This window comes from Nyctereutes procyonoides, unplaced genomic scaffold (assembly GCF_905146905.1).
Source record: "Nyctereutes procyonoides isolate TBG_1078 unplaced genomic scaffold, NYPRO_anot_genome, whole genome shotgun sequence".
In the NCBI taxonomy this organism is placed as follows: Eukaryota; Metazoa; Chordata; class Mammalia; order Carnivora; family Canidae; genus Nyctereutes; species Nyctereutes procyonoides.
In genome coordinates, this window is record NW_026575144.1 from 10757121 (window position 1) to 10784047 (window position 26927).

Below are 26927 nucleotides of genomic sequence, written 5' to 3' on the forward strand. Positions count from 1 at the left end.
TGCCTTTAGTGTGTTGTCATCAAGAGGCTTTTAGTAAAGCCAGTCAGGGCTGAAGATGAAGTGTGTCCCGGAGCTCACGCATGAATGCATCTTTCCACGTTGCCCTCCTGTTTTTTTCCCTCTAGGTAAACTTCCGAGGCCAGAAAATGGAGCTCATCCGAGTCCGGAACCCTTGGGGCCAGGTTGAGTGGAACGGGTCCTGGAGTGACAGGTGCGTCCCCGCCTCCTTGCCTTCCTGGGGCACAGGGGACAGAGGCTGGCTTCTGGGGGCATGTGAAGAAGGAGCACATTGTCTGCAGTTCCCTCCTCGCTCTCGTTCAGGGGATGGTCCTGCTGCTGGGTGGCCTTCCTCCCTCTGCAGCCCTCGGGCCCACCGTGCAGTCAACATTGAACACCCTTATAACAGCTTTTAACCTTTCCAATTATATTTATGTTTGGGGATGTATCTCCTCCCATGGGGAACTCTCAGATCCCTGTGATTGGTGAAAGGCTTTCTTTCCAGTGATGAGTAGCTCCAGTGCAGTGTGTGTGTGTGTGTGTGTGTGTGTGTGTGTGTGCGCTCGTGCGGGTGTATGTGTGTCGGGGGTGGGGGGGGAGAGGCCATGAGTATTTGAGGTGTGAGAATCCCTGAAATATTGCCAAGCAGGTCACTATAGGATTCTCTCTGCTAAGTCACTGGCCACACTGTCCAGAGGCTTGGTGGCTGGGTGGAGAGACAGGAAATGGAACAGGAAATCCATCCATTACAGAACCGTCAACCAGGGTTATTTATTTGGTCCCCCAGTTGTAAAGAAAGGTCCCCCTTGCAGCTGTGTGTCCACTCCTCATCTCTTGGGACATATCCCAGGTGGCTAGGATCAGGGGATGTTCAGATGCGCTGGGCAGGGCCTGCCCCCACGCTGCCTCCTCCCTCAGCCAGGACTCTGGGATTTTGGGGTCCTGCTGTCCCACCCCTGCCTGCTCACAGCTTGCGGGGCTCTGGGGCACCTGGAGCCAGTCTAGAGCCTGAGTAAAGGAACTTGAGGTGTGTTTGTCCTCAGATCACAACAGAGTCACCATGTCACCCATCATCAGTGTGTCTGTGTCTCTGTTAACCTTACTCTAGTCTGAGGGTGCACCACACCCCCCCGGGGGTGCTCGTCATCCCCTCACTGCTCTTGACCTACCACCTTCCACCCCCAATCGACTTCGCCTTCCCAGAGCCCAGGGGCTTTGGCAGAGATGGATTCACTCCAGACAACATCACAGGAGGGAAGAGATCGGCCTCCCTCTCCTGGCAGCAATGGGAAGAACAGAAATGTTGAAATCAGAATTCCTGAGATTGCTTTGTATCATACAGACTTGTAGTGTCCTTCAATTTAGAGAATACAGTGTGCAGACGGGTGAGGGCCGCTGTTTCCTTCTCCTGGGAAAAAAGACAAGAGAGAGAAATAAGGAAAGTGCATTTCCTGGGGTCAAGGCTGGAGGTGAGCTTGCCTCGGGCTCCCACTCAGCCTCAGGGGTGCCGGAGGGCGTGTCCCTATCCTGATCCCCATCCTCACACCACCCCTACCCCCCCACCCCCGGCCATCCCCATCCCCGCTCGTATGAGGGAAGTGCTGAGAGTGCTCTTGGCTCTGCAGGCCCGTTATGGACTGACTGTGAGCCACTTGGAAGGTGACAGCTTTCGGTTCTGCTGCTCTGACCCTGGCGCGGGGCATGGAGAGGGGCTTCCCCTGGTCCTTCCTGGGTCAAGATCCGCAGGGTGTGGATGAGGTGGCCACGTCGGTGGTGACTCAGCGTGAACTGTGTGGAGGTGGCTGCGGGGGTCACAGAGACACGGTACCCTTGCGGCTTCCTAACGAGTTCACCTGGGGGTCAAGTGTCAAGCCCAAGCAAACATAAGATATTATTATCAGTTTTCAGAACAAATGAAAAGGAGAGATCAGGAGATGCTCCAGGGCACACATTTCAGTCCACTTCTGGCTTCCAGTTGGAAGGGTCTGCTGCCTTGCTGGTGTTCAGCATCCTGTGATGGTCCTACTAGGGAGGGGCATCAAATGACCCCGAGGACCTTTTACATCAGCTGCCCTTGGATGTGGCCTTTCCCACCAGCCTCTAGGTCCCTTGGAAAGTTTCTGGGGCCCGGGGAGTGGGCATGGCCGGGATCATTCCCCACCTGGTCGCTACCCTGGCTCCTCAGGAGGGGACACTCCTGTTGGCCAAGGCCAGTGTCGTCTGAGCTGACTCTGCTCACTCCTAGCTCCTCCGAGTGGCGTTCCGTTGGCCCAGCTGAGCAGAAGCGCCTGTGTCACATGGCTCTGGATGACGGGGAGTTCTGGTACAGTGCTCATCTCATTTTCCTTTCTGTATTAACTACATAACAGGTATGAGCGTGCCCTGTAGCCCTTAGCTTGCTTGCTTGCTTCCTGTCTGTCTATATTTGTTTGATTTTTTTGGTAAACCAAATACATTTGTCTCAAGCCCCATAAGGGGCACCCAGGTTGGCAGAGAATGTGTAATGAATATGGGGCTGAGCCTGAGTCTGCAGCCCAGCAGCCCTCCTCTGAAGACCCATCCTCCCAGTTTGCATGGTGAATTTGAAGTCCAACCTCATGACAAGGGCCCCTGAAGGCAGCGACCTTGAAATCATCCAAAAATATAGAACTAAGTTTATTAGGAAACATTCCTAATAGAATTTCTAAAATTTCTACAGGGTGGAATCTCTCTGCTTAACTGTGAGCTTTTAATGAGCCTTCGTCTCTGGAAGCTTTTTTTGATCTTTTTTCTTCCTGTGCAGTCCAGAAAACAGTTGGCTCTTCCAATTCTGCAAGACCACACATTTCTGATGTCCGGCTTTCTTCCCTGCTGAGCAAACCAGTCAGTTCTCATCTGAGCTCACTTTTTTCTTCTATGCCTTATTAAACACAACAAGCAAAAACCAGCACTCACTAATATTCTAGCTTTTTCCATCCTTTTCCCCTGGAGCACAGGAGTGAGGTCCTCCATATTTTTACAATTTTAACAAATATATTGCCATTTGTAACATGGATACCTATTTTCCAGCTCCAGTATTTCCTTGAAACCTGCCCCAGTGCTAAGCTGATAGCACATGTTTTAGAATTCGGTCATGGTGGCTCCATACACCAATGACTTAGGGTAACACCAGCTGCTGTAACAAACAGACTTAACACGGATAAAGACTCAAATGCAATAAAGTTTATTTCTCATTCATTGTGACAGTCCAAGAGGACATCCCTATTCCATGGATGGCTCTCTCCATGCAGTGATTCTGGGACCCAAGCCCCTTCCTCTGTGTGGCTCCACCAACCACTGGGGTCACACAGCCATGTGTGGGAAACCAGCAGAAGAGGAAAGACAGGACAAATCAGAGGAGATACTCCCACTTCCGGAGAGCCTTGACCTCCACACCCTTGCTTACATCCCACTCTAGATGCAAAGGGTGGGCTGCAGTCCCTGAGCGGGTTCTCCTTAGTTTTGTCAGTGTGTTTTCCGTTGTGTTCTCCCCATCATTGGGGGCGGGCACAGGCACTCACCACTGGCTGGTTAGATGATTAAGCGAACGAACGGATTATGGCATCACTATCACCTCCCATGTCTGGTGTCTCCCCACTTCGTTGCAGGATGGCATTTAGGGACTTCAAGGCCCACTTTGACAAAGTAGAAATCTGCAACCTCACTCCTGATGCCCTGGAGGAGGATGCCCTCCACAAGTGGGAGGTGACCGTCCATCAAGGAAGCTGGGTGCGGGGCTCCACGGCCGGGGGCTGCCGCAATTTCCTGGGTTGGTAGACTGCCTGTCACTCTCTGTCATTGCCAAGTGTCCAGTCCAGCCTGGGGTACATCAGGGGGTCAGGGCCAGGACGCTAGAGGAAGCCTGAAGTGTGGAATGAGTAGGATTTCCAGGATGGCTGGTGAGGGCTACAGAGATGTTGCAGCAAGTCGGATAAGAATTGCTCAGGGAAACTCTTGTGTAGCCACTCAGGCTATTTTCCATGACAAGTAATAGAAAACATAACTCACATGAGTTTAGCAATAAAAAGGATTTTTTCCTTTCATGACTGGAAAGCTCAGAGGAGAAGTAGGGTGCGCTTCAGGCATAGTGTGGTCAGCCCATTTGTCTGTAATTCTCTCCTCTGTCCTCTTATAGTCACGGTTGGGCTGCCAGCAGCACCCAGTGCTTCGTAAGCCCTCATTTGTGTGCATAGCGATATCTCCTGGGGTCACCCAATGGAAGTCTCAACTTCCCTCTCCCTGAGAATTCCTTGAACCCATATAGCCTAGTGTCTGCTGCGGGCTGGTTGGCTTTGTTCCAACTGTCCACAGCAAGAGGAGCTAGGGTGAACCAGTCAGCATTTACCCTCGGAGCTGAGTGTGGAGTGGTTCTGTTCAATTTGCCCAGCCATGAGGGCACCGTACTCTGCTCTGAAATACCACGTGGGAAAAATAATATGGAATAAACCACAGATATGGAAGATTGTCTTTAAAAAACTGAGTGGGAAATGGCTCAAGAGAAGGGGGAGATGAAAGGGGAACACTTGGCCTTCTCACTGGGGTTACAAGAAGTAGGGCACAAGGGCCATCAGAACAGGGAGAGAAGAAATGATTGACTTTCTTGGGTTTGGGAGGATGTGGTGGAGGTGGATAGTGTGTGTGTGTGTGTGTGTGTGTGTGACGCATATGCATGTCCTTTGTGTTTTTTTTTTTTTCAAAGAAAGATGAAATAATTCACTTCTTTCAAATGGCAGACACCTTCTGGACCAATCCACAAATAAAATTGTCCCTGACTGAGAAAGATGAGGGGCAAGAGGACTGCACTTTCCTCGTGGCCCTGATGCAGAAAGATCGAAGGAAACTCAAGAGGTTTGGAGCTGACATGCTGACCATTGGTTATGCCATTTACCAGGTGGGTAGAACCCAAGCCGCTCTTTGGAGCCTGCCACCTCCAGTGGTGAGCGTCCACATGCCCAAGACTCAATGGCCAGTTCCCCACCTGTGTCCAAATACCCAAGACCAACGGCCCTCCTTATAGAACATTCCCATTGCAGAGCCCCAGCAAAGACGAGCACCTGAACAAAGACTTCTTCAGGTACCATGCTTCCCAGGCCAGAAGCAAAACGTTCATCAACCTGAGAGAAGTCTCCGACCGCTTCAAGCTGCCGCCTGGGGAGTACATCCTGATTCCCAGCACTTTTGAGCCCCATCAGGAAGCTGATTTCTGCCTGAGGATCTTTTCAGAGAAGAAAGCCATCACTCGGTGAGTAACAGGTTCAAGAATCCCTCTTCATTTAGAGGCTCAGTCTCTGGGAAGTCACAGGGGACCATTGGAGCTATGACCCCTCTCTTCCCTTCTCTATGATCCACCTAAGAAATCAGGCAGGAGAGTTTCTTAACCCATTTGCAAAGCGGGATATGTTTCCTTTTTGGTTCTGCTCATTCCCTCCCCGGAAAAAGCCATTGAAAAGTTACCCTCTCCAACCACTCCCAGAATCAGTCTCACCAGATCCTCTTGGGTGGAGCCCTTCATTTTTCAGACCCAGTTCTCAAGAAACCTCTGGAGTGGGACCCACATTTAGAAGTGTGAGACTTATTTTTGAGCACAGTGAAGGGGGGACTGTTTCAAGTTTCCAGAATGACCTGTTCTTTAGCTTTAGTTTAAATAAATGTTGCCAGGTTGTTTGGGGTTGGCCTCAGCTTATGGACAGCAATGCCACCGGCTAGGAATGCCTAAGGGCACTCACCTGCGCCTGTACTGCCTGTGGTGAGCCTCCAGAGACATTTCCCCAACTGGAGCCAATGCTGAAGCCAGACTGACCCTTGTGGATCTTTTTAGGATTACAAGATGCATCTCAGCAATAATCCAAGGAACTTTTTAAAAATTTTATTTATTTATTCATGAGAGACAGAGAGAGGCAAAGACACAGGCAGAGGCAGAAGTAGGCTCCCTTCAGGGAGCTCAATATGGGACTCAGTCCCACGACCTTGGATCACACCCTGAGCCAAAGGCAGATGCTCAACTGCTGTGCCACCCAGGTGCCCAACTCAAGGAACTTTGGAAAGACGAGGTTTATTACTTACAGGTTCTGGAGAGTACACAGCATACCTAAGGCCACACAGAAATCCTGATGAGATTCTGAGAGAGAGAGAGAGTGTGTGCTCACAGGCCTAGAGTTCTGCTTTTATTGGGGTCGAGGGCAGGGGCCTAGGGTTTCACAGGTTCACTATTGGTGAACTTCAAACATAAAAGCAGGAACTAAAGTATTTGAAGGAAAAGTAAGCAGTGGATCAAATGGTCAACTAGAGCTTTCTAAAAAAAAAAAAAAAGAGGGAACTTGATGGTAGGGTGGCTGGGCTTTGTATCTAGCTATATAGCTGGCAGTGTTTATTTGAGACGGATGTCTTTGAACTGGATGCCTTGACAGTCAAAAACCTAATGTCAGGCACTTACATTACAATCCAAAAAGCAAACTGTCGGTGCTTAAACTACACAGGCTGCCTTCTGTTTTATCTGCCCCACATTCTACCACTTTCCCTTTGCAGTGCCTTAGCAGAATTATTTTGTGTTAGATACTTCTATGAAAAACTTCCCACTACTGCCTTTTTGCCATCAGTTCTCTGGGGCAGAGGAAAAAAAATGGTTGAAGATACACGCATTCGCTTGTTTTCCCAATAGAGACATTCTAGAGAGCACAGAGAATGGCAAAACCAGCTCATTCTGCATTTGAGCTGGATCCACCCCCAACTGAGGACCAGCCTTCCATAACAAGAAGGAGCCAGTTGTGACTTCGTGGCCTCCGGTTTTATCTTTGGTCTAGTGGGATAGGATTGGATTGGTGGTAGACACTGAGGATGCTCCCAGTTGTCCAGTCTGGCTGGGTTTCCCAAGCTCATGACAAAAAGCATAGTTCCTTCTCCTCAGCTAAATAGAAGCAATACGATCTTTAATTGTTAAAAACTCTGCTGGAGGCTTTTTCTCTGATCTTCTCCGAGACACTGGTACAAGCTGAGGATGAATTTCCCAGGATCTGTTCACACAAAAGCATCCATACGAGAGGCACACAGATTGGCAGCTCCTGTGGGTGGCAAGGATAAGAGGAGGAAGCCAGGCTGAGGCCCTCACACAGTTCGTGTTCCCTGTCCCAGTATCGGGGTGCGGTCAGAGTCCTGGGGCTCCGTTGATGCTTACACTTGGCAAAGCTAAGTCCATGCACACACGGTCCTTTAATCTGCTGTGATCTGGAGCATAAGCACCAACTCTGTAGCTCAGTGACTGAAGAACCACACGAAGCTCTATTTCCATCAGCTTCATCCTCATGAGAGGATCCTAAACAATGATAGGAAAAAACCTCTGGAAGTGTTCTGCTGTGCATGCCCAGGGGATGAGGAAGAAGGGGCGAACTAGCCCCGTTCCATCTTAACGTTTGCTTGTTGGTATTCCCTTTGAATTTTTAGCGTTTTTTTCTCAGGAGTGCTTCATGTTTACTCTGTAAGATTGGATGGAGTCTTCCAAATGTTTTAGCATCACCAAAAGCAGAAGCCTGTTTCTCCTCTCAATAAATTACCACTTCCCAAACACTGCAGGTTCCCCTAAATATATGAACAGGAAAATGAACATTTCCATTGTTTGTGCTCTTTACCCCAGACATGAGCACACACAGAGCCTGCCCCACTCCCAACACCCACAGTGGGAACAGGGACACACACCTTCAGGGAGGCACCAAGGATAAAGGCTGGAGCTTTGGGGGGAATTTTAAGTTCTGACTTAACTTGCTGTATAATCTTTTTCAATTCCCCCAGAAATAATCCACCCTCAGTAGACAGGATGACCGTATCCAAGGAACTGAATTTCCTTCGGGGATGTAGAGCTCATGGGGAGTATGTGGTGAATCTGCTGGGCTGGTGGGCCCTCTGGGGCTCTGCTATCCTACGTCACACTTCATAAATAGCCCTTGTAAAGGGCGTCCAGGAAACAGTGGGTGGCAGCTGGTTCAGTTTCTTTTACTTCTGGAAGTCCAGAACTTACGAGTTCTCCTTGGCTGGCGGCTACACTGCCTCCCTCTTCTTTTCATGCTGGGCGGGGTCTGAGGATAGGGGAGATGGAGGGAGGTCAGTGCAGGGGGTCTGCAAGGCCCTGTGGAATGTAAACATCACGGAAAAAGAAGGGCTTCAATGGGCCAGAAACTTCCAATACCTCTGGTCCCGTGAGGACTGCAGATCCGAGGGAGGAAGTTAATCCCCAAGAGAGCCAGCGTGTTTTCTGCCCTCCAGGGACATGGATGGAGATGTGGACATTGACCTTCCAGAGGTGAGCCTTCCTTCACGTTACCCTGGAGGGTGGGATTCTGTGACTGTCCTGAAAGCCTCCTCAGTCACAGCGTCCTACAGAACTTTGAGGTTCAGGGAATGGCTTATCTGCAATCAGGTAGGTCTTGATTCCAGCCTCCTGGAGGCCAAGTCTTGTACCTCTAAGTCTCTCACATCCCACCAGGACCCAGTGTAGGGACGAGCGTGGTGCTCTGAGGAAAGCTTTGTTTAGAGCTTTTGTTTTCTTCTGTGCCACCAACTGGCTCTGTTCCCGGAGAGGTGGCTGCTGCATCTGAAGGGGATGGGATGTCTTTAAAATGCATGTAGTCTAAGAAAAATCAGCAGGAAGAAAGTGAGAGTGGCTAGTAGATTCTCTTGCACTGGACTTGGAGGAGCACCGACTTCTTCCCTACAATATGTGTGCTGATAAGGGAGCAGTGGGGTGGGTCTTACACTCGTCCAAGGGCTGGAAGACTTTCAAGAGGTGCGGAGGTGTAACTGGGACAGTCTGACACTTCCAAAGGCAGCACCAATCTGCACAAGACGAAACCACAACACCCCAAGCGTTTGCTGAGCTCTCTCCATGTGCTAGACCCAGGGCTGCCTGCCAGAGACAGACTCCTGCCCTCAAAGATTTCACCATCTGTCAAGACACATGGTTCAGCAAGGAATTACAGTTGAGAGTGGCGAGGGTCAGACAGAGGAGGTGCGGGCAGCCCTGAGCACCCTGGCTGGACCCCTGCTAGGTCAGGACTCCGCCTCCCTTAGCACTGTGATCTGCAGAAGCCCCTCGTTGGTCCTTCCAGATACTCCCATCTAAAGAGCCTGCCCAAGTGAGCCTAATGCTCTAGGCAGCAGCCAGAGCAGGGCCCTCCTGGCGGAGTGAGGTCCCAGCCTCTCCCGCAGGATGCGCCAGGATGCGCCATCTCCGCTGCAGGCCTCTTTTTTCTTGCTATTTCTTGGGGAAAGCAAATGCCAAGTTTCTCTTCTGTGGGTCCAATGCAAGTTCCTCTGGTTGCTTTTTAGCTTCCAAAGCCCACTCCAGCCGGCCAGGAGACGGAGGAGGAACTGCAGTTCCGGGCCCTGTTTGACCAAATCGCTGGGGAGGTAGGGATGGCTGCAAGCTGCGCTTGGCCTTGACCCCTGCAGTGCTGGGGGGCCGGGTTTCCTCTGCCCCCTGGATGCAGTAGGGTATTTGTGGGCCACACTTCCCAGAGGCCTGGTGGAGCTGGTGAAGCTAAATCCGATGGGAGACCAGGCCCGGCCATTTGGGAGGCTCTGCAGACTGCCTCGTCCACCGCCCCCGCATGCCAGTTTGCCACCATCGGTGGGGCAGGGACACCCAAAGCCAGGCCCTGGGGGCTTTCTGCAGAAAGCTAGAGAGAGCTTTGCAGAGGTGGCTCATTGAACTCTGCCCACAAACCATTGCCTTTAGAATGTTCTCTCTGCTCTAGTGGAAGGTGGCATTGTTGGAGGACGTCACCATGAAATTGCAAATGTGATTTTTGGCCAGGTTTGGCCACTGGGGCCAGAGCCAGCCACGGGGGAAGGAGAGAATCTGTCTCTCACCTCCTGCCCTCCGCCCCCACCCCGTTCTTGCCTGCTCGGTTGTCAGCTTGTTTTTTGGGGGCCCTGGTCACTCTTGGGAGCCCTGGGTATCTCTTGCCCCCAGGAGAAACTGCCCCACCCATTCTCCCTGGCAGCCTGATTAATCCTTTTGTGGCGGGTGCTGATGACTCCATTCAGGGCTCCTGAATTGTAAAAGAGGTGTGCTGCCTGCACCTGGGGGCAGAAGGTGGTGGGATTTCGGGTGGTGTAAGAAACAGGAGGGCAGGGAGACTTGGGCACAGCACTCCGGGTGCAAAAAAATGGGGATTCGTGTGACTTTGTATAAGCCACAGCAGGCAAGGTGGCCATCTGCTCTTTGCAGGGCAGACAGCAGGACAGAGAGGGCAGGTGGGGCAGGAATGGTGAACTTCCAGCTTTGGGCACCGGCTAGAGGCCAGGCCAGGGTGAGGGCCTCCTCACAGCTGAAGAGTGACAGAAGTTCCCAGAAATGAAGATCCGGGTTTGGAAAGGAGGCGAAGGAATATTGCAGGAGATTCTTTCAAACATTATTAATGACCTGTAGAGTGAGCTCACTGGTTCCAGTCCTGCTCTTCTTCGGACTGGCCCCATGACTTGGGCAAGTGGCTCTGCCTGTCAGGCCTGCTCTGGTCCATGGGGGCTGGGGCTGCATCTGTAATTTCTCCTCTAGGGATGAACACCCCAACCCCATCCCCCAAGCCTCAGAAGCTTCAGGGGTGGACCCTGTGTGGGCACATGTGGAAATAACTTCACAGGAGACTGTTTTGCACCAGTAGATCAAAACCCTGGATGCAAAGGAGCCCTCGGTCCGTGCTGCTCAAATAGTCATGCACATAAAACTTTCCTGAGCATCCTGGAAAAATGCAGATTTCCTCTCCAGGAGGTCTGGGGCAGGGCCGGGAGCGCCACATTTCTGATAAGCTTCTAAGGGCCGTGGGTGCTGAGATCTAGTGGACTTGGTGGACAGCCTCAGATCAGTGGTTCTGAATTCACCTTAGAGGTTTTGAAAATAATCCATGGGACATCCTCCCAATCTCCTGATTGAAATGGTCCCTGGAGTGAGTCCCCAGTGGGGATATTTTTAATACTCTCTGGGATGTTCTGCATGCAGGGGCCTGGAGACCCAGACATGAAGGCCCTCTAACAGAAGCGCCATGTAGGGAGCTGAGCTCAGGGAGTGGGGAAGCTTGCCTCGCTTGGCCCAGTTCTTCCATCCTTTCTGGGCTGGGCATGTGAGTCCTTGAGAAGTTAAGCAGACTGAAGTCACAGGAGATGGGCACCTGGGCCTGGCAGCCGGGTCCTCGAGGGCCGGGCTTGTGACTTGAGCCAAATCAAGCTCAGAACTGGAAGCAAGTAACAAAGAAGGCTCTGAGGGCCGTAAAAAGCAATTGTCTCCCCTTCAACAGGATATGGAGGTGACAGCGGAGGAACTAGAATATATTTTAAATGCTGTGCTGCAAAAGAGTAAGTGCTCTTACCACCCCCACCCACCCACTCACCCATGGGAGACCCCAGGGTTCCAATGGAGGGGCCGTGTGACCTGTGACTTCACGCCACTGGGTCTCCTCCAGCATCCCAAGCCTCCTGCTCTCCAGGGCTGACTTTAGGTAGACTTTAAAAATAGCTTTCATTGCTTATTTCCTGATTACAAATCTGATGCCAATAATGGTAGAAAAGTCCACAAAAATGCAGAGAAGCCCGAAGACAAAGACAAAAACCAATCATCTAACCACTCAGAAATAACCACTGTTAAGATGTGCGTGTGTGACTTCATGTATGTGTGTGTCTCTCAGTGTGTATATATGAACACACACCTAATAATGGTCCTTAAATTATAGATACAATTTTAGTTGTTAACCTAACAGCTTTGAGATATAATTCACATACTATACAGTTCACTCATCACGGGTTTTAGTGTGTTCGTAACATTGTATAACCATCACCACAACCAATTTTAGAACCTGTCACTCCAAAAACTGTACCCAGGAGCAGTCAGACCCCACCTCCCCCAGCCCCTGGCACCCGCTAATCTACTTCCTGTCCCTACAGACTTGCCTACCCTGGACTTTTCCCATAGAAAGACCCATGAAGTAGGTGGTCTTTTTCCACTGGTTTTTTTTTTTTTTTTTTTTTTTGACTGAGCAGGACGTCTTCAAGCTTTATCCACGGTGTAGTATTTGCCAGGACTAATTTAATCCTTTTATTGGCTTGATAATACTGCACTGTAGGAATACACTAGCTTTTGTTTCCCCATTCCTCACAGATGACATACAATTTATCGCCACTTTCTGGCTGTTATGATAATGCTGCTGTGAATATTCGTGAACGGGTTATTTGTGTGGGCACCTCTCTTGGGTGTCCTAAGACATTTGCTGCATTACATGGTAACTCTATACTTTCTGTTTTAAGGAACTGTCCGACTCTTTTCCAAAGTGACTCTTTCATGAGCATTTGTGAATGCTCAAATTTCTTCAGTAATTTCAAATCCTGCCTTTTAAACTGATGTTTTATGATCATTTCCCCAGGTCATTAAATGTGCTTCAAAAACATGGTTCCTAAGGACTGTGTCACAGTCCATCCTGTACATATAACCTTTGCTGCTCCTACCCTTCCATTGGTCATTTATGTCATTTCTGAATTTCTGCCATTATAAATAATCAAATGATAAAGATCTTAATTAATTTGTAATTCTTTGCTCGGGATTCTTAAAACTAGGATAAATTAATGGAGAGATATTCCCATTTTTTAAGGCATTTTTTTATATTTTGCAAATTTTCCTCCCAAAAGGCCATGTCAGTTTCTTGTCTCACCAGCATCCTGAGAGTGAGCCTGTCTCCCCCTCACCAGCTCCAGATCTGACCATACCCTTGGACTCTCAGCAGCCGGGAATAGGTTTATCTTATCACATATCCAGATGAATTCTGCTTTCCTGTGTGATTTCAGAAAAGGACCTCAAATTCAAGAAGCTAAGCCTGATTTCCTGTAAAAACATCATTTCTCTAATGGATGTATCCTTCCAAATCCGTGGGCAGAAAGAGCTGTGTTCTCCTGTTGTGCAGACCCTCCTAGGATGTGACACCCTTAACTGGCAGGATAGCCTTTTTCCCAGAGAATATCCAAAGACCAAGGAGCCCCTAGAACTGGAACAGAATCAAGAGGCACAGACTGTCCAGTGGGGGGAATGCTTTTGAAGGGACTTGGGGGTCTTGTTGCCACTTTGGGGTCCCAGCTAAGGGAAGAAAGTGTGTTTTTATTATGCACTTTCTGCAACCTTCTGGTGCCATCCCCACCTCACTCTTGCCTTTTCCCTTCTTCAGAGGTGCGTGGTTTGATGATTAAGCCACCCTCCCTAGAAGCCTTGAATCCATGTTACAAGTCCCCAAGGCCAGCCTGTTACCCTCCCATCCCTAAAGTCCTGTGAGGCACCTTAGTTTGAAACCCTGCTCATCTTCTTTCCTTCCTTCCTTCCTTTCTTCCTTCCTTGACGTGCTCGGCATAGACCAGTGGCAATGGGAAGCTGGAGTTCAAGGAGTTCAAAGTGTTCTGGGACAAGTTGAAGAAGTGGACAGTACGAGACCCAGCACCATGGCCTCTGGGGATCGCACAAGCCGAGAGCAGGAGGGGATTCTAAGTGGCCGAGGGAAAGGGCAGGAGGGAAGGATTCATGATGGAATTCCCTGGTTCCCTTCTCATGCTTAGGAAAGTGCCACAGTGCTTGCCTCCAAAATGAGAAGGAAAGCAAAAGGCCTAATGCAGCCAGGCCCTATGAGGCCTCTCGTCCTGTGCTGGCGCCGTGCAGTTACTGCCACGGATGACGCCTTCGGCTGCCCTCCCCCTGTTCTCAACACCCTCTCCTTCCCACAGAACCTTTTCCATCAGTTCGATACGGACAAGTCTGGCACCATGTCCTCCTACGAGCTGCGGACTGCCCTGAAAGCCGCAGGTAAAGCACAGCCTGAATGTCCGGCGTGGGCTGCTTACAAGCCAGGTACTGTCTGTGGGCAGCCACTTGCTTCTCAGGCCCTGGAAGCTGGCCAGTCCTTGACCTCGGTGAACCATGCAGTTCATGCTTCTTAAGGACACAGCCCTGTGGGTGCCAGAGCCAGGCCTCAGGCTCAGGACCCACTCATGCCAAGGCCCATGTTTTAACCCACTGTGCAATATTGGCAGGAAGCTTTAAAATGTATCCACTAAGGGTGAATGTAGCTCAACCCCCTCTCCAGCCTCTGGCCACGTTTTCTGACCAAGCAGAAGCACATGTGACCCTGTGGTGGCAGGCCCAGTGTGTCCAAACCTCTAATTGCTGCTTTCAGGTGATGATTATCATGGATGAGGAAGGGCAGCCTGATCCCATGATTCGGGCTCAAATCCCTTGATTTGAGCTCCTCTGCCACCTGCAGCTCTGTCCCTGGCTTTGTCACCAACAGACTGAATCCAAACCAGACGATTCAGTCATGGTTCCTATCAGCTCTGTACACGAAGGATGGGATCCAGGTGGTGTCTCCAACCCCCTGGCAGTCACTACCGTGGCCACCTGAGTCTTTGGGGCTCTGAGGTCTTTTGCACACAGTCGTGGTTTTGAGGCCACTGCAGCCCCCAGCCCCTGCCAAGCTGTGTGGTGTGTCTCACAAAACACCCCAGGTCCCCCGGGCCCTGCCAGAGTTTATAATCTGCTTTCCTCCCAGGTGAGCCAAACATCAGGATACATTGTCAGCTTCATGGTCTGATAAAGAATGTCTAAAATCCGGACCATCTTGGGTCCTATATCCAGGAGAGGAGGACGGAGCAGAGAGCAAAGGGAGCCCTGCAGAGAGGAGGGTGTGTTTGGGTCTTCACTAGCCTGACATGGGGGGTAGGGGTGCCCTGCTCTCCCCTCCTCCAACCCCATGGAGAGCGGATGCCAGGATTTGGGACATCGGCCACAACTGGCTATTGGCTGGCTCCAGACACTGCCCTCTGTGCCTGACTGGCCTCCTCTCTGTCTGGGATGGAACTGAGGAACAGGACAGACCCAGGAGACTTCTATGCAGTATGCTGAACATTCCCTGGAATGTGAGCACGTAGACTGAAGCCAAAGGGAGGCCATTCCCTGGGATGTAGTTAGACATCGAAGCCTTAAATATTGGATCTAAAGTGACTTTACCTGTCTAAAGCCCTCAACCAACCCATAGGACTCGAATCCCAAAGAAGAGAAGCAAACCACCCCTGGCTCAGCCTGGGTGTGTGAAGGGGACTCTGCACCATGTGTCACCCACTGTAGGCAGCAGCATACCTTCTAGAAACACGATTTCTAGAACCCTCAACATCTTTGGGTTAAAATGCTCTCCAGAAATGGAGGCAGGGGAAGGCGGGGATGGAGCTCAGACACCCTTCAGTGTTAAGTTCTTCCCAAGTGAGGCTTCCTGAAAAGTCAGCAAGAGACCGTGGGTAAGTGAATGTCAAAACCAAGAGCATGACGTCACGAGTCCACCAGCAGCCCCCCTAACGTCGACACACACTGCCATGCTGCATCCATGCTGGGGACAGTGGCTCCCACTGTGCCCGGGAACCCACACTCTGCTGACAGAGCACTGACCGGGTGTGCCCCGTGGGGCCCAGCCTGGACAGGCCGTTTCTCATCTCCCTTCCCCACAGGCTTCCAGCTGGGCTGTCACCTCCTGCAGCTGATTGTCCTCAGGTACGCGGACGAGGGCCTCCAGCTGACCTTCGATGACTTCCTCAACTGCCTGGTCCGGCTGGAGAATGCCAGCCGTGAGTGTCTGGTGGGGCTGTGTCTCCTGGGCCCTGGGGGAGGGTCCCTGTCCTCTCAGTTCCCTCCCAGGAGCGGGTGAGAGACAGCCGGCCAGAAATCCTGGGAGAATAGGCCAGGGAGCCGCGCTGTGTGGTGACCTCTGTGCTGTGGGGGGGGGGGGGGGGGGGGAGGGGGCGGAGTCTTTGCCTACAGTCCTTAGGAGTCTTCTCATCCACCACTCTGGGTTAGAGCCCAGCACACTTCCGCTGGCCACTCCGCTTGCTAAGAGTCATTCTCTGCGGGCACATTCCAGGGTCCTTGCAGGAGGACCAGGTGGAGGGGGTACTCCCACCTCACATCTGAGGAAAGGTCCCATTTGGGGTCAAATCCATCATAGCACATAGAATCCAAAGAGCCTCTTTCCCCCCAACTTCTCCCTCCCTCTCCCTCCCCCTCTCTCCATCCTACCTTTGCGTTCTGTAAGCCCTAGGGGCTGACCCAGTTATCAAGAAAAGACACATTATGTGTAGGGGGGTCCTTAGAGTTTGTAGTTTGTTGTCACACTGTCACAGAGTGGAAGCTCAGTGAAGCACATCTAGGGGCCTGGAACCCAGCACCATCCAGGATGGGGGGTTGGGAGCAAAATATGTCAATGCCCAGGCCCTGCACCCCTGAGGAGGCCCATGCTTGGTTTAACACTTTGGTGTCACCATCTTGAATTTTAATCACTTCTTAAGAAGGGATCCCACATTTCCATCTTGCACTGGGCCTCACAAATGATGGAGTCATCCTGTCTGGGATCTTCTAAAGGATGTTTGCAAAGTGACCCCAAGGCACTTGCTAAGCCAAGGCAGAGTCCATGCTCCTTGGATCTCTGGTGCCAGAGCTCCCTCTACTTTTGTGACACTTAGAACATGTGTGATTACCTGTTGAGCCTGTAATCACCAGGAGGGTCACACTTCGTGGACATGTGAGGCATATGTATTGGGTAATCATGATGATTTGAGAGAGGCAAGTGGTGCAAAAGGCCTTATACAGCCAAGCCAGGAGGCTGGGCTTTCTCTAGGTGGTCACCATGAGTTAGTAATAGGTGCATTTTAGAAAGGCCCTCGTGAAAGGTAGGGGCTTTCTAAGTTCGACACAGTGGTCAAAACTGACCTAGAAATAATGAGATTTGCTGGCTTCTCTGCTCTCAACTGTCCCTGTCCTTTCTAAATCCCCTCAGCCTGATCCTTCCAGGCAGGGGGCTCTCAGCTAATTCTTACAAACTAGTTCTTATATTCAAGGAATATAAAGGAAAAGTCACTTTAGTCTTAACACCATCCTACTCCAGGATCTTCATGTTCCATTCACCACCTGGAGAACATTTTAAAATACCAAGGCTAGGGCTTTATCCCAGGATTATCTAAACTTTTGATTCTTGATTTTTTAAAAATATTTTATTCATTTATCCATGAGAGACATACAGAGAGAGAAGCAGAGACACAGGCAGAGGGAGAAGCAGGTTCTGTGTAGGAACCCGATGTGGGACTCGATCCCAGATCCTGGAATCATGCCCTGAGCCAAAGGCTGACACTCAACTGCTGAGCCACCCAGGTGTCCCATCATACAACTAAGTATAAGGAATAACAATTAGTCCCCGTGTGCCCCACACCAGTGTTCCCAAACCTTGCCACTTATTACAACCCCTTACGGTAGCTTTAAAAAATTTCGATGACCTTGGGTGGGGGGTAGGCAAAATAGGGGAAGGGGAGTCAAAGATGTTTTGTGATGACCAGGCTGGACAGGAGGCCAGTCCGTTAGAGTGTAGGGAGTGGCAAGCAGCACTGATGTTTATAAAAGTCCCCCCGATAGTTCCAGCGCCTTACATCGGGCTCAACAATTATCATCCTGCTAATCTTTTGTATGTTCTTCTAACAAGTACTTTTTTCTGAATTATTTGATAACAAAGCTCAGAAATCCAGTCTTTTCCTTTGTAAATATCTCTAACAAGCAAGCTTGTTATCCAACCCAGCCCTCATGCCGTCTGCACCCCCAACAACATTCTCGTAAGCCCTCAACATCATCTAAGACCCGGTCCACGCTGAACATCCCCAGGCCATCTCTCCACGTTTGCCTGCTCGTCTCGGGATCTAGTTGCTGCACTTGGCTGTTGGGTTCTGTCTCTTTTGCTCTATGGCAGCCACTTCCTCTTTTTCGTTATATTTTTAAAGCTCCTGGGGTGCCTGGGTGGCTCAGTGGGTTAAGCATCTGCCTTTGGCTCAGGTCATGACCCCGGGTCCTCTGGGATCGAGCCCCAAGTTGGGCTCTGCTTCTCCTTCCCCCTCTGCCTGTCGCTCCATCTACTTGTGCTCTCTTACGTGTGCTCTCTCTCCATCAAATAAACAAATTAAAAATCCTAAAAATAAAACAAAACAAAAACAAACAAACAAAAAAACTCCTGTGTAACTCTTAGGGGAAGCCAGGATTGCCTGGCTTGGCCACTAACTAAATGGGGAGACCGAGGTCCAGAGAGGAAAGTAACTTTCAGGTTATTCAGTGCGTCAGCTGTGGTGTCCGGCCAGCTCCTGTCCTCCCCCAGCTCCACCTACGTGTATGGGCACCTACAGTGCTCATCAGGGACTTGTAGAGATTGAACAGCTTTCAAGACTTATGAAAAATTTTATGCACATGTGCTTTTTCTCTGGGGAGAAGGCCTGTGGAAAAGAAGGGCTCTGTAGCTCCCCGAAAAGTTAACATAGAGGGAATGTTTGGGGTCCAGGATCTGGCTGGCTGACTGGCGTATTGTAGATGACAGCACGTGCCACCCAATGCTAAGGCCACCAGGTCTGCCATCCCAGGAATTCAAGAACCTCCACCAAGCGACAGAAAATCCCATGTAGTCAGTCTGAGTCTAGGCCGGCCATTCTAGAAGATCCTTGCTTACCACCAGATGGAGCAGCTCCTCCATGGGCTGCCCAGCAGGCCCCGAGGTCACTGGGAAAGAAAGAAACCTGTTGAAGGAACCATCCCCACAATGATGCCTTTCTTGTGTCTCTCCTATTAGGGGTGTTCCAGGCTCTCAGTACGAAGGACAAGGATGAGGAGTTCATTCATCTGAACATAAATGAGGTACGATCCAGCCAGGCTACGCAGAGCCCTGCTCTGTGAATGCTTGCTGAATGCACGCGAAGGTCACCCTTAGCCATGGGCGTAGTAACAACAATGAAACTGCTAATATTTTTTAGGTACTAGTCAGTCAGCAGCCAATGCAATCATTACGATACTCCTATGAGCTTAGGGTTAACAGAGTCCCCATTTGGCAGAAGTGGAAACTGAGGCATAAGGTGCTTAATCACCTGGAACAGAGTGAGCAAGCAAAACCTGCCTTCTTCTTCTCTTTCTTTTGCCATATGGGTTCCTTAGCCTGCCTGCCTTCTCGCTCCCTATTTGTGCACTCCCCTTGCTCATGTTATCATGTGGGTCTTGTGATCCTCGGGGGAGGGGGGCCTGCACATGCACATACATGTGTGTATGCGCACGTGTGCACACACCTCAAAAACCATGAGAAAGATACAACTTTTGCCAGTTACAAGGCTAACCACAGCAAATGTGATGAAGGGAAGCACAAGGATCCGAGTTTCAGAGGCTTGGAAGAGGCGTCCCAGGTGTGGACCGTCCTCCTCTCCCCATTGCCCAGAGTGTGGTCTGTGGACTAGTGGCCTGGGTGTCACCTAGGGGAACTGTTAGAAATGCAGAGTGCCACATAGTGCACTCTGTCCACAATACTGTTATAAACTTCAGAGTTGCTAAAAGACTACATCTTAATTATTCTTGCCACAAAAAGAAAAGATAATCATGTGACCTGAAAGAGGTGTTAGTCAATCACATTGAAATATATAAATGTATCAAATCAGCACATTGTACACCTCACTCTTGTACAGTGTTATACATCAGTTAAGTCAATAAAATAAATACAATAAAAAATCATGCAAAGGAACAAAAATGCAGAGTACGAGGCCCCATCCAGACCTGTTAAATCCCATCTTGTTTTAGGAGGATCCCCAATGATTCCTACACATACTAAAGTCTGAGATTGCTGGCTAGACATTCTTCTGACCAAAGGCAGGGAGGAAACTACGGAACACCTTCCTTTGCTGGTTCCCAGAATTTCTATAGCCCATTTTTTTCCCATTCTTGCTCCATGACTTCCTGTCCACTTCTGCTTTTCCTCAGACAGAAGGGTTGCAAAGCTGGCAGCCCATGTCTCCTTCCTGTCATCTCTGAGCTCTTCCCCTTCCCCACTGTCTTCCACTTTCACACTGCAAACCCTGGCTCATTTCCAAATTCAGTAACAACTTGGGATTTGGGTTCCACTTTGTTGACCATCAAGATAAAGAGGCTGATAGGTGTGCAGTAAATGGGATGGAACCTCCCCTCTGTGCTTTGGTTTTGGTCAATTCACCTGCTCGGTGCCTCAGTTTCCCCATCTGCAGAGAGATCAAGGCCTTAATCTTATACCAAAAGTTTGGTTTCTAAAAATATCATGTAATTTGGCCATTTACTGTGTGGGCTCATCACCAATGTTCTCATATGTGTATCTCAGATCCCTGGATACACTGTAACTCACAGTTGTCCACCTCTAAAACATGGAGAACTGTGAGTTACAAAACTGGACAAAACTTTGAGTCTTCTCCCTCTCTCTCCCTTCAAGCCCATCATCCTCAACTCTGGCTGCACATTAGGATCACCTCAGGAGATTTAAAAACCCCAATGGCCTGGCTATAAGCCAGACCAATTAAGTCCAAATCTCTCAGGGTGGGGCCCAAGCATTGATATTTTTTAAATTCCCCCATAAGTCCAGTACTGTCCTGCCTGAGGTGCCTCAGGAATGCTGTCTGCTTTGCCAGGAAGAAAGCACATTTCTCTCTCTCTCTCACTCTCTTTCTCACCATCTGCACTTGATTTGAGCTAACTCAGAAAGAGCTCAGGGCCTCCGGAAAACTGAAAATGCTTGGAATCATTTTTTAAAATATTTCATGTTGAAGGAGAAGTCCATATTTATAGGCAATATGATTGGATGCAGAACTGCTGTGACATAAACAAACCAGGGCTGGTAGGGGAGTAGAGGAATAACCAACTCTTCACTTTCTCTTTTTTTTTTCCTTTTTGTTTCTAGTTCATCAACTTGACAATGAACATCTGAGGCTCCCCTGGCAAGGATACAGTCTGTCCAGCTGAGTCTTGGCTCGTGGGCCATGAACTTCAGAATGTTTCTTGGTGTAGAGCTCTCCTCCCATTATCCAACCTTCTCATCCCCCTGCCCCATCACTTTAATCTTGGAAGAGTGAAATGGACTCAGCTATGATCTCTGATTTTATGCTACTTCTTTGTACAAGCACTGTCCTAATATGGGCTGATGCCACCACCAGTGCCTTACCTTCAGGTTTAGGCATTTCTAGCAATTTCTCCCCCTACCTTCACCATCTCTTTCCAATACCAATTGTCAAAAGTGTAAATCAGTGCACAGAACTATGGCTTGGGGTGTGGAGTGTCAATCATTATACTCAAACATCCTGTACAGGACAATGTTTTTATTAATGTATTGGAGCCTGAGATGAAATGGAAAGGTATGACATCATAATTAAACACTTTCCTCATCCTAGATGTTTCCTTATTGGGGGTAAACCTCAGGGAATTCTGGATGATTACTTGTAAGAGTGGAACAATATGAAAATCCCTATTTCCTCTTCCAAGAGGTGATAACTAAGTAGTCAGTCTCTGTCCAATCCATTCTTTGTGTCTAAAGCTTTTGAGTCAGAAGATCCAGGGGCAATGTTATTTCTTTTCAGGAGTCCAGATTTGTATCAGTCTGGATTGCATTCATTTCTACCATGATGAAGAAGAACAGAGCAGGAAAGAAGCCTTATTTTAGCCCACCAAATTGAAATAATGGGAAATAACACGATATTGCCTCAGTAAATGCTAGGTCTCATTTTCTTATTTATATACTTGTGGCAGGGGAGGTGGAATGGAGGGATGTGCAGAGAGGGAAGGGGGGACAATAGTTGGGATGAAGATCAAGTTAGAAGTGATGCTTCATCAGATTCCTGTCTCCTTGCTAAACATGCCAAGGCAATATGGTCTCCTCTCTCACTTCTCAACCCTTCCCTGAGCTCATCCAGCAATGGAGGCATGTGATAGGAGCAATATGCAATAACAGTGCTTTCTAGTTTCTGTATTTGATATTTGACATGTTGAGGCCTTGCTGATCCTGGAGGGATTCCCCCTCCCAGGGCTAATCAATTCCCAGAGATAGCAAACAACTTGCCTGCAAGTGTGCCTTTCATATACAAGCCAACCAATCCAGAGCCAACACCCAATCACCTCCTCTATGGGACTTTCACACTCCAATCCACTACCTACCTTCTCTAATCGCCACAGGGCCAGATACCAGACAATTGGGAATACTCCTATGCCCCCAGAGCCTGCTGAAATTATTCAAACTAGCCAATCCTCAGACTGCTTATCCGGCCTTACTCATTCCTTCCTATGGAAACCACAATAAAGACTCTTGTCAACATTTTCCTATTCCTCTTTCTGCATCTCTACTGATGCAGTCAGACTGATGATAAAAGCTAAATACATTAGGAAAATATAACAATTATAAATATAATACCACCTAATAGTAGACATTAGGAAAATATAACAATTATAAATGTAATACTCCTAATAGTAGACCCTCAAAATTTATTAAGCAAAAATGCATAGAATTGAAAGAAGAAATAGTTTAACAATTAGTTCAATATCCTATTTCAGTAATTCATAGAGCAACTAAACAGAAAATCAGCAAAGATGCAGAAGACTTTAATGACCTTGTCAACCAAATGGACATTTTTAGAGCACTCTATCTAAAATAAATGCTCATTTTTTTCAAAAGTAGATGAAATGTTCTCTAGGTTATATCATATACTAGGGCATAAAACAAATTTCAATATATTTAAGAGGATTTACGTCATTCAGAGTATGTTCTCCAGCCACAAAGGACTAAATTAGAAATCATAGAAAGAAAGTTGGGCAATCTCAGTTTTTCAAAATTAAACAACATATTTAGAAACAATCCAGGAGCCAAAGAAAAATCACAGTGGAAACTAGAAATATTTTAAGCTGAATTAAACAAGGATACAATGTATCAAAATGGATGAGATAGGACTTGGGAAAGCAGAAAGTTCTTGCATCAATAATTTAAACTTCCATCTTAAAAAAACAAAAAACAAAAACATGAGAGACCAAAAAAAAAAAAAAAGAGAGAGAGAGAGAGAGAGAAATAAATTAAATCCAAAGAAAGCAATAAGAAATAAATAAAGGTCAGGGCAAAAATTAATGAACTAGAACATCAAAGAATAAAAAAACTCAAGGAAATTATAACACTGTTTTTAGAAAAGACGAACAATTTAAAAAAGGATCAACAATATCAATATACTCTTAGCTAAACTGACCAAGAGAAAAGGCCATATTAACAAAATCAGAAGTGTAAGGGGGCATCACTGCTGACCCTACAAAATGAAAAGTATTATACGAGGATAGTATGAACAACATTATGCCAACAAAGAAGACAACTTAAGATGACATGGAAAAATTCCTAGAAAGAAAGAAATTGACAAAATGGACTTAGAGGAAACTGAAAGTCCTGACCAGATCTTTAACAAGTAAAGGAATTGAAATAATGGTTTAGAACTCTTACCATGGGGCAGCCCTGGTGGGGCAGCCCTGCTGGCGCAGCGGTTTAGCGCTGCCTTCCGCCCAGGGCTGATCCTGGAGACCCGGGATCAAGTCCCACGTCAGGCTCTCTGCATGGTGCCTGCTTCTCCTGCCTGTGTCTCTGCCTCTCTCTCTCTCTCTCTCTCTCTCTCTCTCTCTCTCTCTGTCTCTATGAATAAATAAATAAAATCTTAAAAAAAAAAAACTCTTCCCATGAAGAAAAGTCCAGGCTCAGGTAACTTTACTGGTGAATCTATCTAATATTTAAAGAAGAAGTTAAAAAATAATAAAATAGGGGATCCCTGGGTGGCTCAGCGATTTGGCGCCTGCCTTTGGCCCAGGGCGCGATCCTGGAGTCCTGGGATCGAGACCTGCATCGGGCTCCCGGCATGGAGCCTGCTTCTCCCTCCTCCTGTGTCTCTGCCTCTCTCTCTCTCTCTATGTCTATCATAAAATAAATAAATAAATCTTTAAAAAAATAATAATAAAATAATAAATAAAGAAGAAATAATAGCAATCTTTCACAACTCCTTTTGAATATGGAGGAAGAGGGACAACTCCCCAACTCATTCTATAACTCTTCAAAACCAAAGACATCAAAGAAAACTATAGATCTGGGAATCCCTGGGTGGCTCAGCAGTTTAGTGCCTGCCTTTGGTCCAGGGCGCGATCCTGGAGTCTCAGGATCGAGTCCCACATCCGGCTCCCTGCATGGAGCCTGCTTCTCCCTCGCCTGTGTCTCTGCCTCTCTCTCTCTCTCTCTATCTCTCTCTAGGTCTCTCATGAATAAATAAATAAATACAATCTTAAAAAAAAAGAAAAACTATAGATCAGCATCTCTGTTGCAATAAGTTCAAAAATCTTAAAATATTAGCAAACCAAATCCAACAGCATATTAAACAGTTTATACAACATGGCTACAAAGGATTTATCCTAGAAATGCAAGATTAGTTTAACACCCCAAAATGAAAGCATGTAATACTCCATACTAAGAGATTAAGGATAAAAACATAATCATCTTAACAGATGCAGAAAAATGTCCAACAAAACCATGAATGATACTTTTTTTTGAGTGGGCTCCACACCCAGCGTACATCTCATTGAAGGGCTTGAACTCAAAACTCTGAGATCAAGACCTGAGCTGAGAACAAGAGTCAAATGCTTAACCAACAACTGTGCTTTAACTAAAACTCTTACTCTTAAGAAACTGGGGCATCTGGGTGGCTTAGTTGGTTGGGCATCAGATTCCTGCTTTCAGCTCAGGTCATGATCTTGGGGTCTGCACTTGGCTGGGAGTCTGCTTGAGATTCTTTCCCTCTGCCTCTCCCCCTACTCACATTCCCATAAATAAATAAATAAATAAATAAATAAATAAATAAATAAATAAATAAAATTTGAAGACTTGTTAAAAACTGAGAAAGAAGGAAACTTTCTCAACTTTACAAAAAAACATTGATAAGAAACCTACAACTATCATACATAATGGTAAGAGACATGATAAAATACCAGATCCTTCCCCCACAAAGATCAGGAATAAGGCAGATCCCTTATTATCTTATTATGAGAAGTGCTCACCACTTCTGTTTAACATTACACTGGAGGCTCTACCCAGTGTAATATGGGCAAGAAAAATCAGTTAAATATATACAGATTGTAAAGGAAGGGGTAAACCTGTTCACAGATTTACAGATGATGTGAATCTGTACCCAGAAAATCCTGAAGATTGTACATAAAATCTACATAAAGAATAAAGAAAGAATACTCACTCTGCTTGATTTCCAAACTTACTATAAAGCTATAGTAATCAAGAGAGTGTGGTTTTGGCTTAAGGACAAACATGCAGATATATTGAACAGAATGGAAGTCCAGAAATAAATCCTTCCATTTACAGTCAACTGATTTTTCACAAGACTACCAAGTCAGTTCGATGGAGGAAAGGATAGTCTTTTCAACAAATGGTGTTGGGGGGATCCCTGGGTGACTCAGCAGTTTGGCACCTGCCTTCGGCCCAAGGCATGATCCTGGAGGCCCGGGATGGAGTCCTATGTCGGGCTTCCTGCATGGAGTCTGCTTCTCCTCTATCTGTGTCTCTGTCTCTCTCTATATATATCTGTGTCTCTCATGAATAAATAAATAAAATCTTAAAAAAAAATAGTGTTGGAACAACTATCCATATAATCATATGCAAAAACATAAACAAAAACAAATTTAGACTGTTATCTCATCCCATATACAGAAAATCAACTCAAGATGCACCATACCTAAATGTAAGAGCTAAAATTATCAATCTTCTAAAAAAAAAAAAATCGGAGTAATTCTTTGTGATCTTCCATTAGGCAAAGAATTTCTTAGATTTGGCACCAAAAGCAAAATTCATAAAAGATAACTTTGATAAATTTGACTTCACTGATATCACAATGTTTGCTTTGCAAAAGACACTAATAATAGTGTCCCTATTGCACTAGGTGCAAAAACAATAAAAATAAAAGCCACAAATTGGAAGAAAATATTTGCAAATCATATGTCTGGCAAAGGATTTGTTTCCAGAATATATAAGGAACTACAACTCAGCAGGAAAACAAACAATCCCATTTTCTAAAAGAGCAAATAGGTATCCCTGGGTGGCGCAGCGGTTTGGTGCCTGCCTTTGGCTCAGGGCGCACTCCTGGAGACTCGGGATCGAATCCCACGTCGGGCTCCCAGTGCATGGAGCCTGCTTCTCCCTCTGCCTGTGTCTCTGCCTCTCTCTCTCTCTGTGTGTGTGACTATCATAAATAAATAAATAAATAAATAAATAAATAAATAAATAAATAAATAAATATTAAAAAAAATAAAATAGCAAATATTTCAATAGACATTCCTCCAAAGAAGATATGCAAATGGAATGAGCACATGAAAAGATGTTCAATATCATCAGCCATTAGTGAAATGAACACATCTACCCATTAAAGCCACAATAAGATACCACAGAGACCCACCGTAACGGTTAATGAAAAAGACTGACAATACTAAGTGTTGGTGAAAATATGCAGAAGCTACATCCCTCATTCATTGCTGGTGGAAAAGTAAAATGTAATTACTTTGAAAAACAGTTGGGTTTCCTTTAAGTTAAACATCTGCTTACCACATATATTAGCAAATCCACTCTTAGGTACCTACCTAAGAAAAATCAAAATATATGATGTACACACAAAGACTTGTATGTGACTATTAATAACAACTTTATAAAGTCAAGAAAATGAAAACAATCCCTAACTGTGGAAGAGATCAACAAAATTCCTTACAATAGAATTTTTGTAAATATTGTAAAATAGACTGCTGATATATGCTTATTCTACTTTCTATTTGCATAAAAATTTTTTAAAATGTAAATATGTGGAGACAAGAAGCAGATCTGCAGTTGTCTGGGACTGGAAATGAATGTGGGGATTAATCAAACCAGCACGAGAACTGTGTGGGGTGATGGAAATATTCTAAAACTGGATCACGGTGATGGTTGCAAAACCCTACACATTTACTAAGAAGTATTTGTTTGTACACTTACATTGAGTATGTTTTGTGGTAT

The 26927-nt window shown here is 47.2% G+C and overlaps 1 protein-coding gene across 3 annotated transcripts in view; it reads left to right on the top strand.

Moving 5' to 3' along the window:
* Positions 1-20807, top strand: part of CAPN9 (calpain 9) — a 39188-nt gene extending 18381 nt beyond the window's left edge. For 2 of the 3 annotated variants that reach the window (XM_055308941.1, XM_055308943.1), the window contains 14 exons: positions 126-211; positions 2243-2320; positions 3624-3784; positions 4749-4906; positions 5049-5257; positions 8269-8305; positions 9331-9411; positions 11298-11355; positions 12835-12899; positions 13391-13459; positions 13756-13834; positions 15526-15642; positions 18669-18733; positions 20781-20807. In XM_055308941.1, coding sequence (XP_055164916.1) covers positions 126-211; positions 2243-2320; positions 3624-3784; positions 4749-4906; positions 5049-5257; positions 8269-8305; positions 9331-9411; positions 11298-11355; positions 12835-12899; positions 13391-13459; positions 13756-13834; positions 15526-15642; positions 18669-18733; positions 20781-20807 — 1290 coding nt within the window. The remainder of the gene's footprint in view (positions 1-125; positions 212-2242; positions 2321-3623; positions 3785-4748; positions 4907-5048; positions 5258-8268; positions 8306-9330; positions 9412-11297; positions 11356-12834; positions 12900-13390; positions 13460-13755; positions 13835-15525; positions 15643-18668; positions 18734-20780) is intronic. The other variant, XM_055308942.1, reaches the window with a different exon arrangement.
* Positions 20808-26927: the final 6120 nt, after the last annotated feature.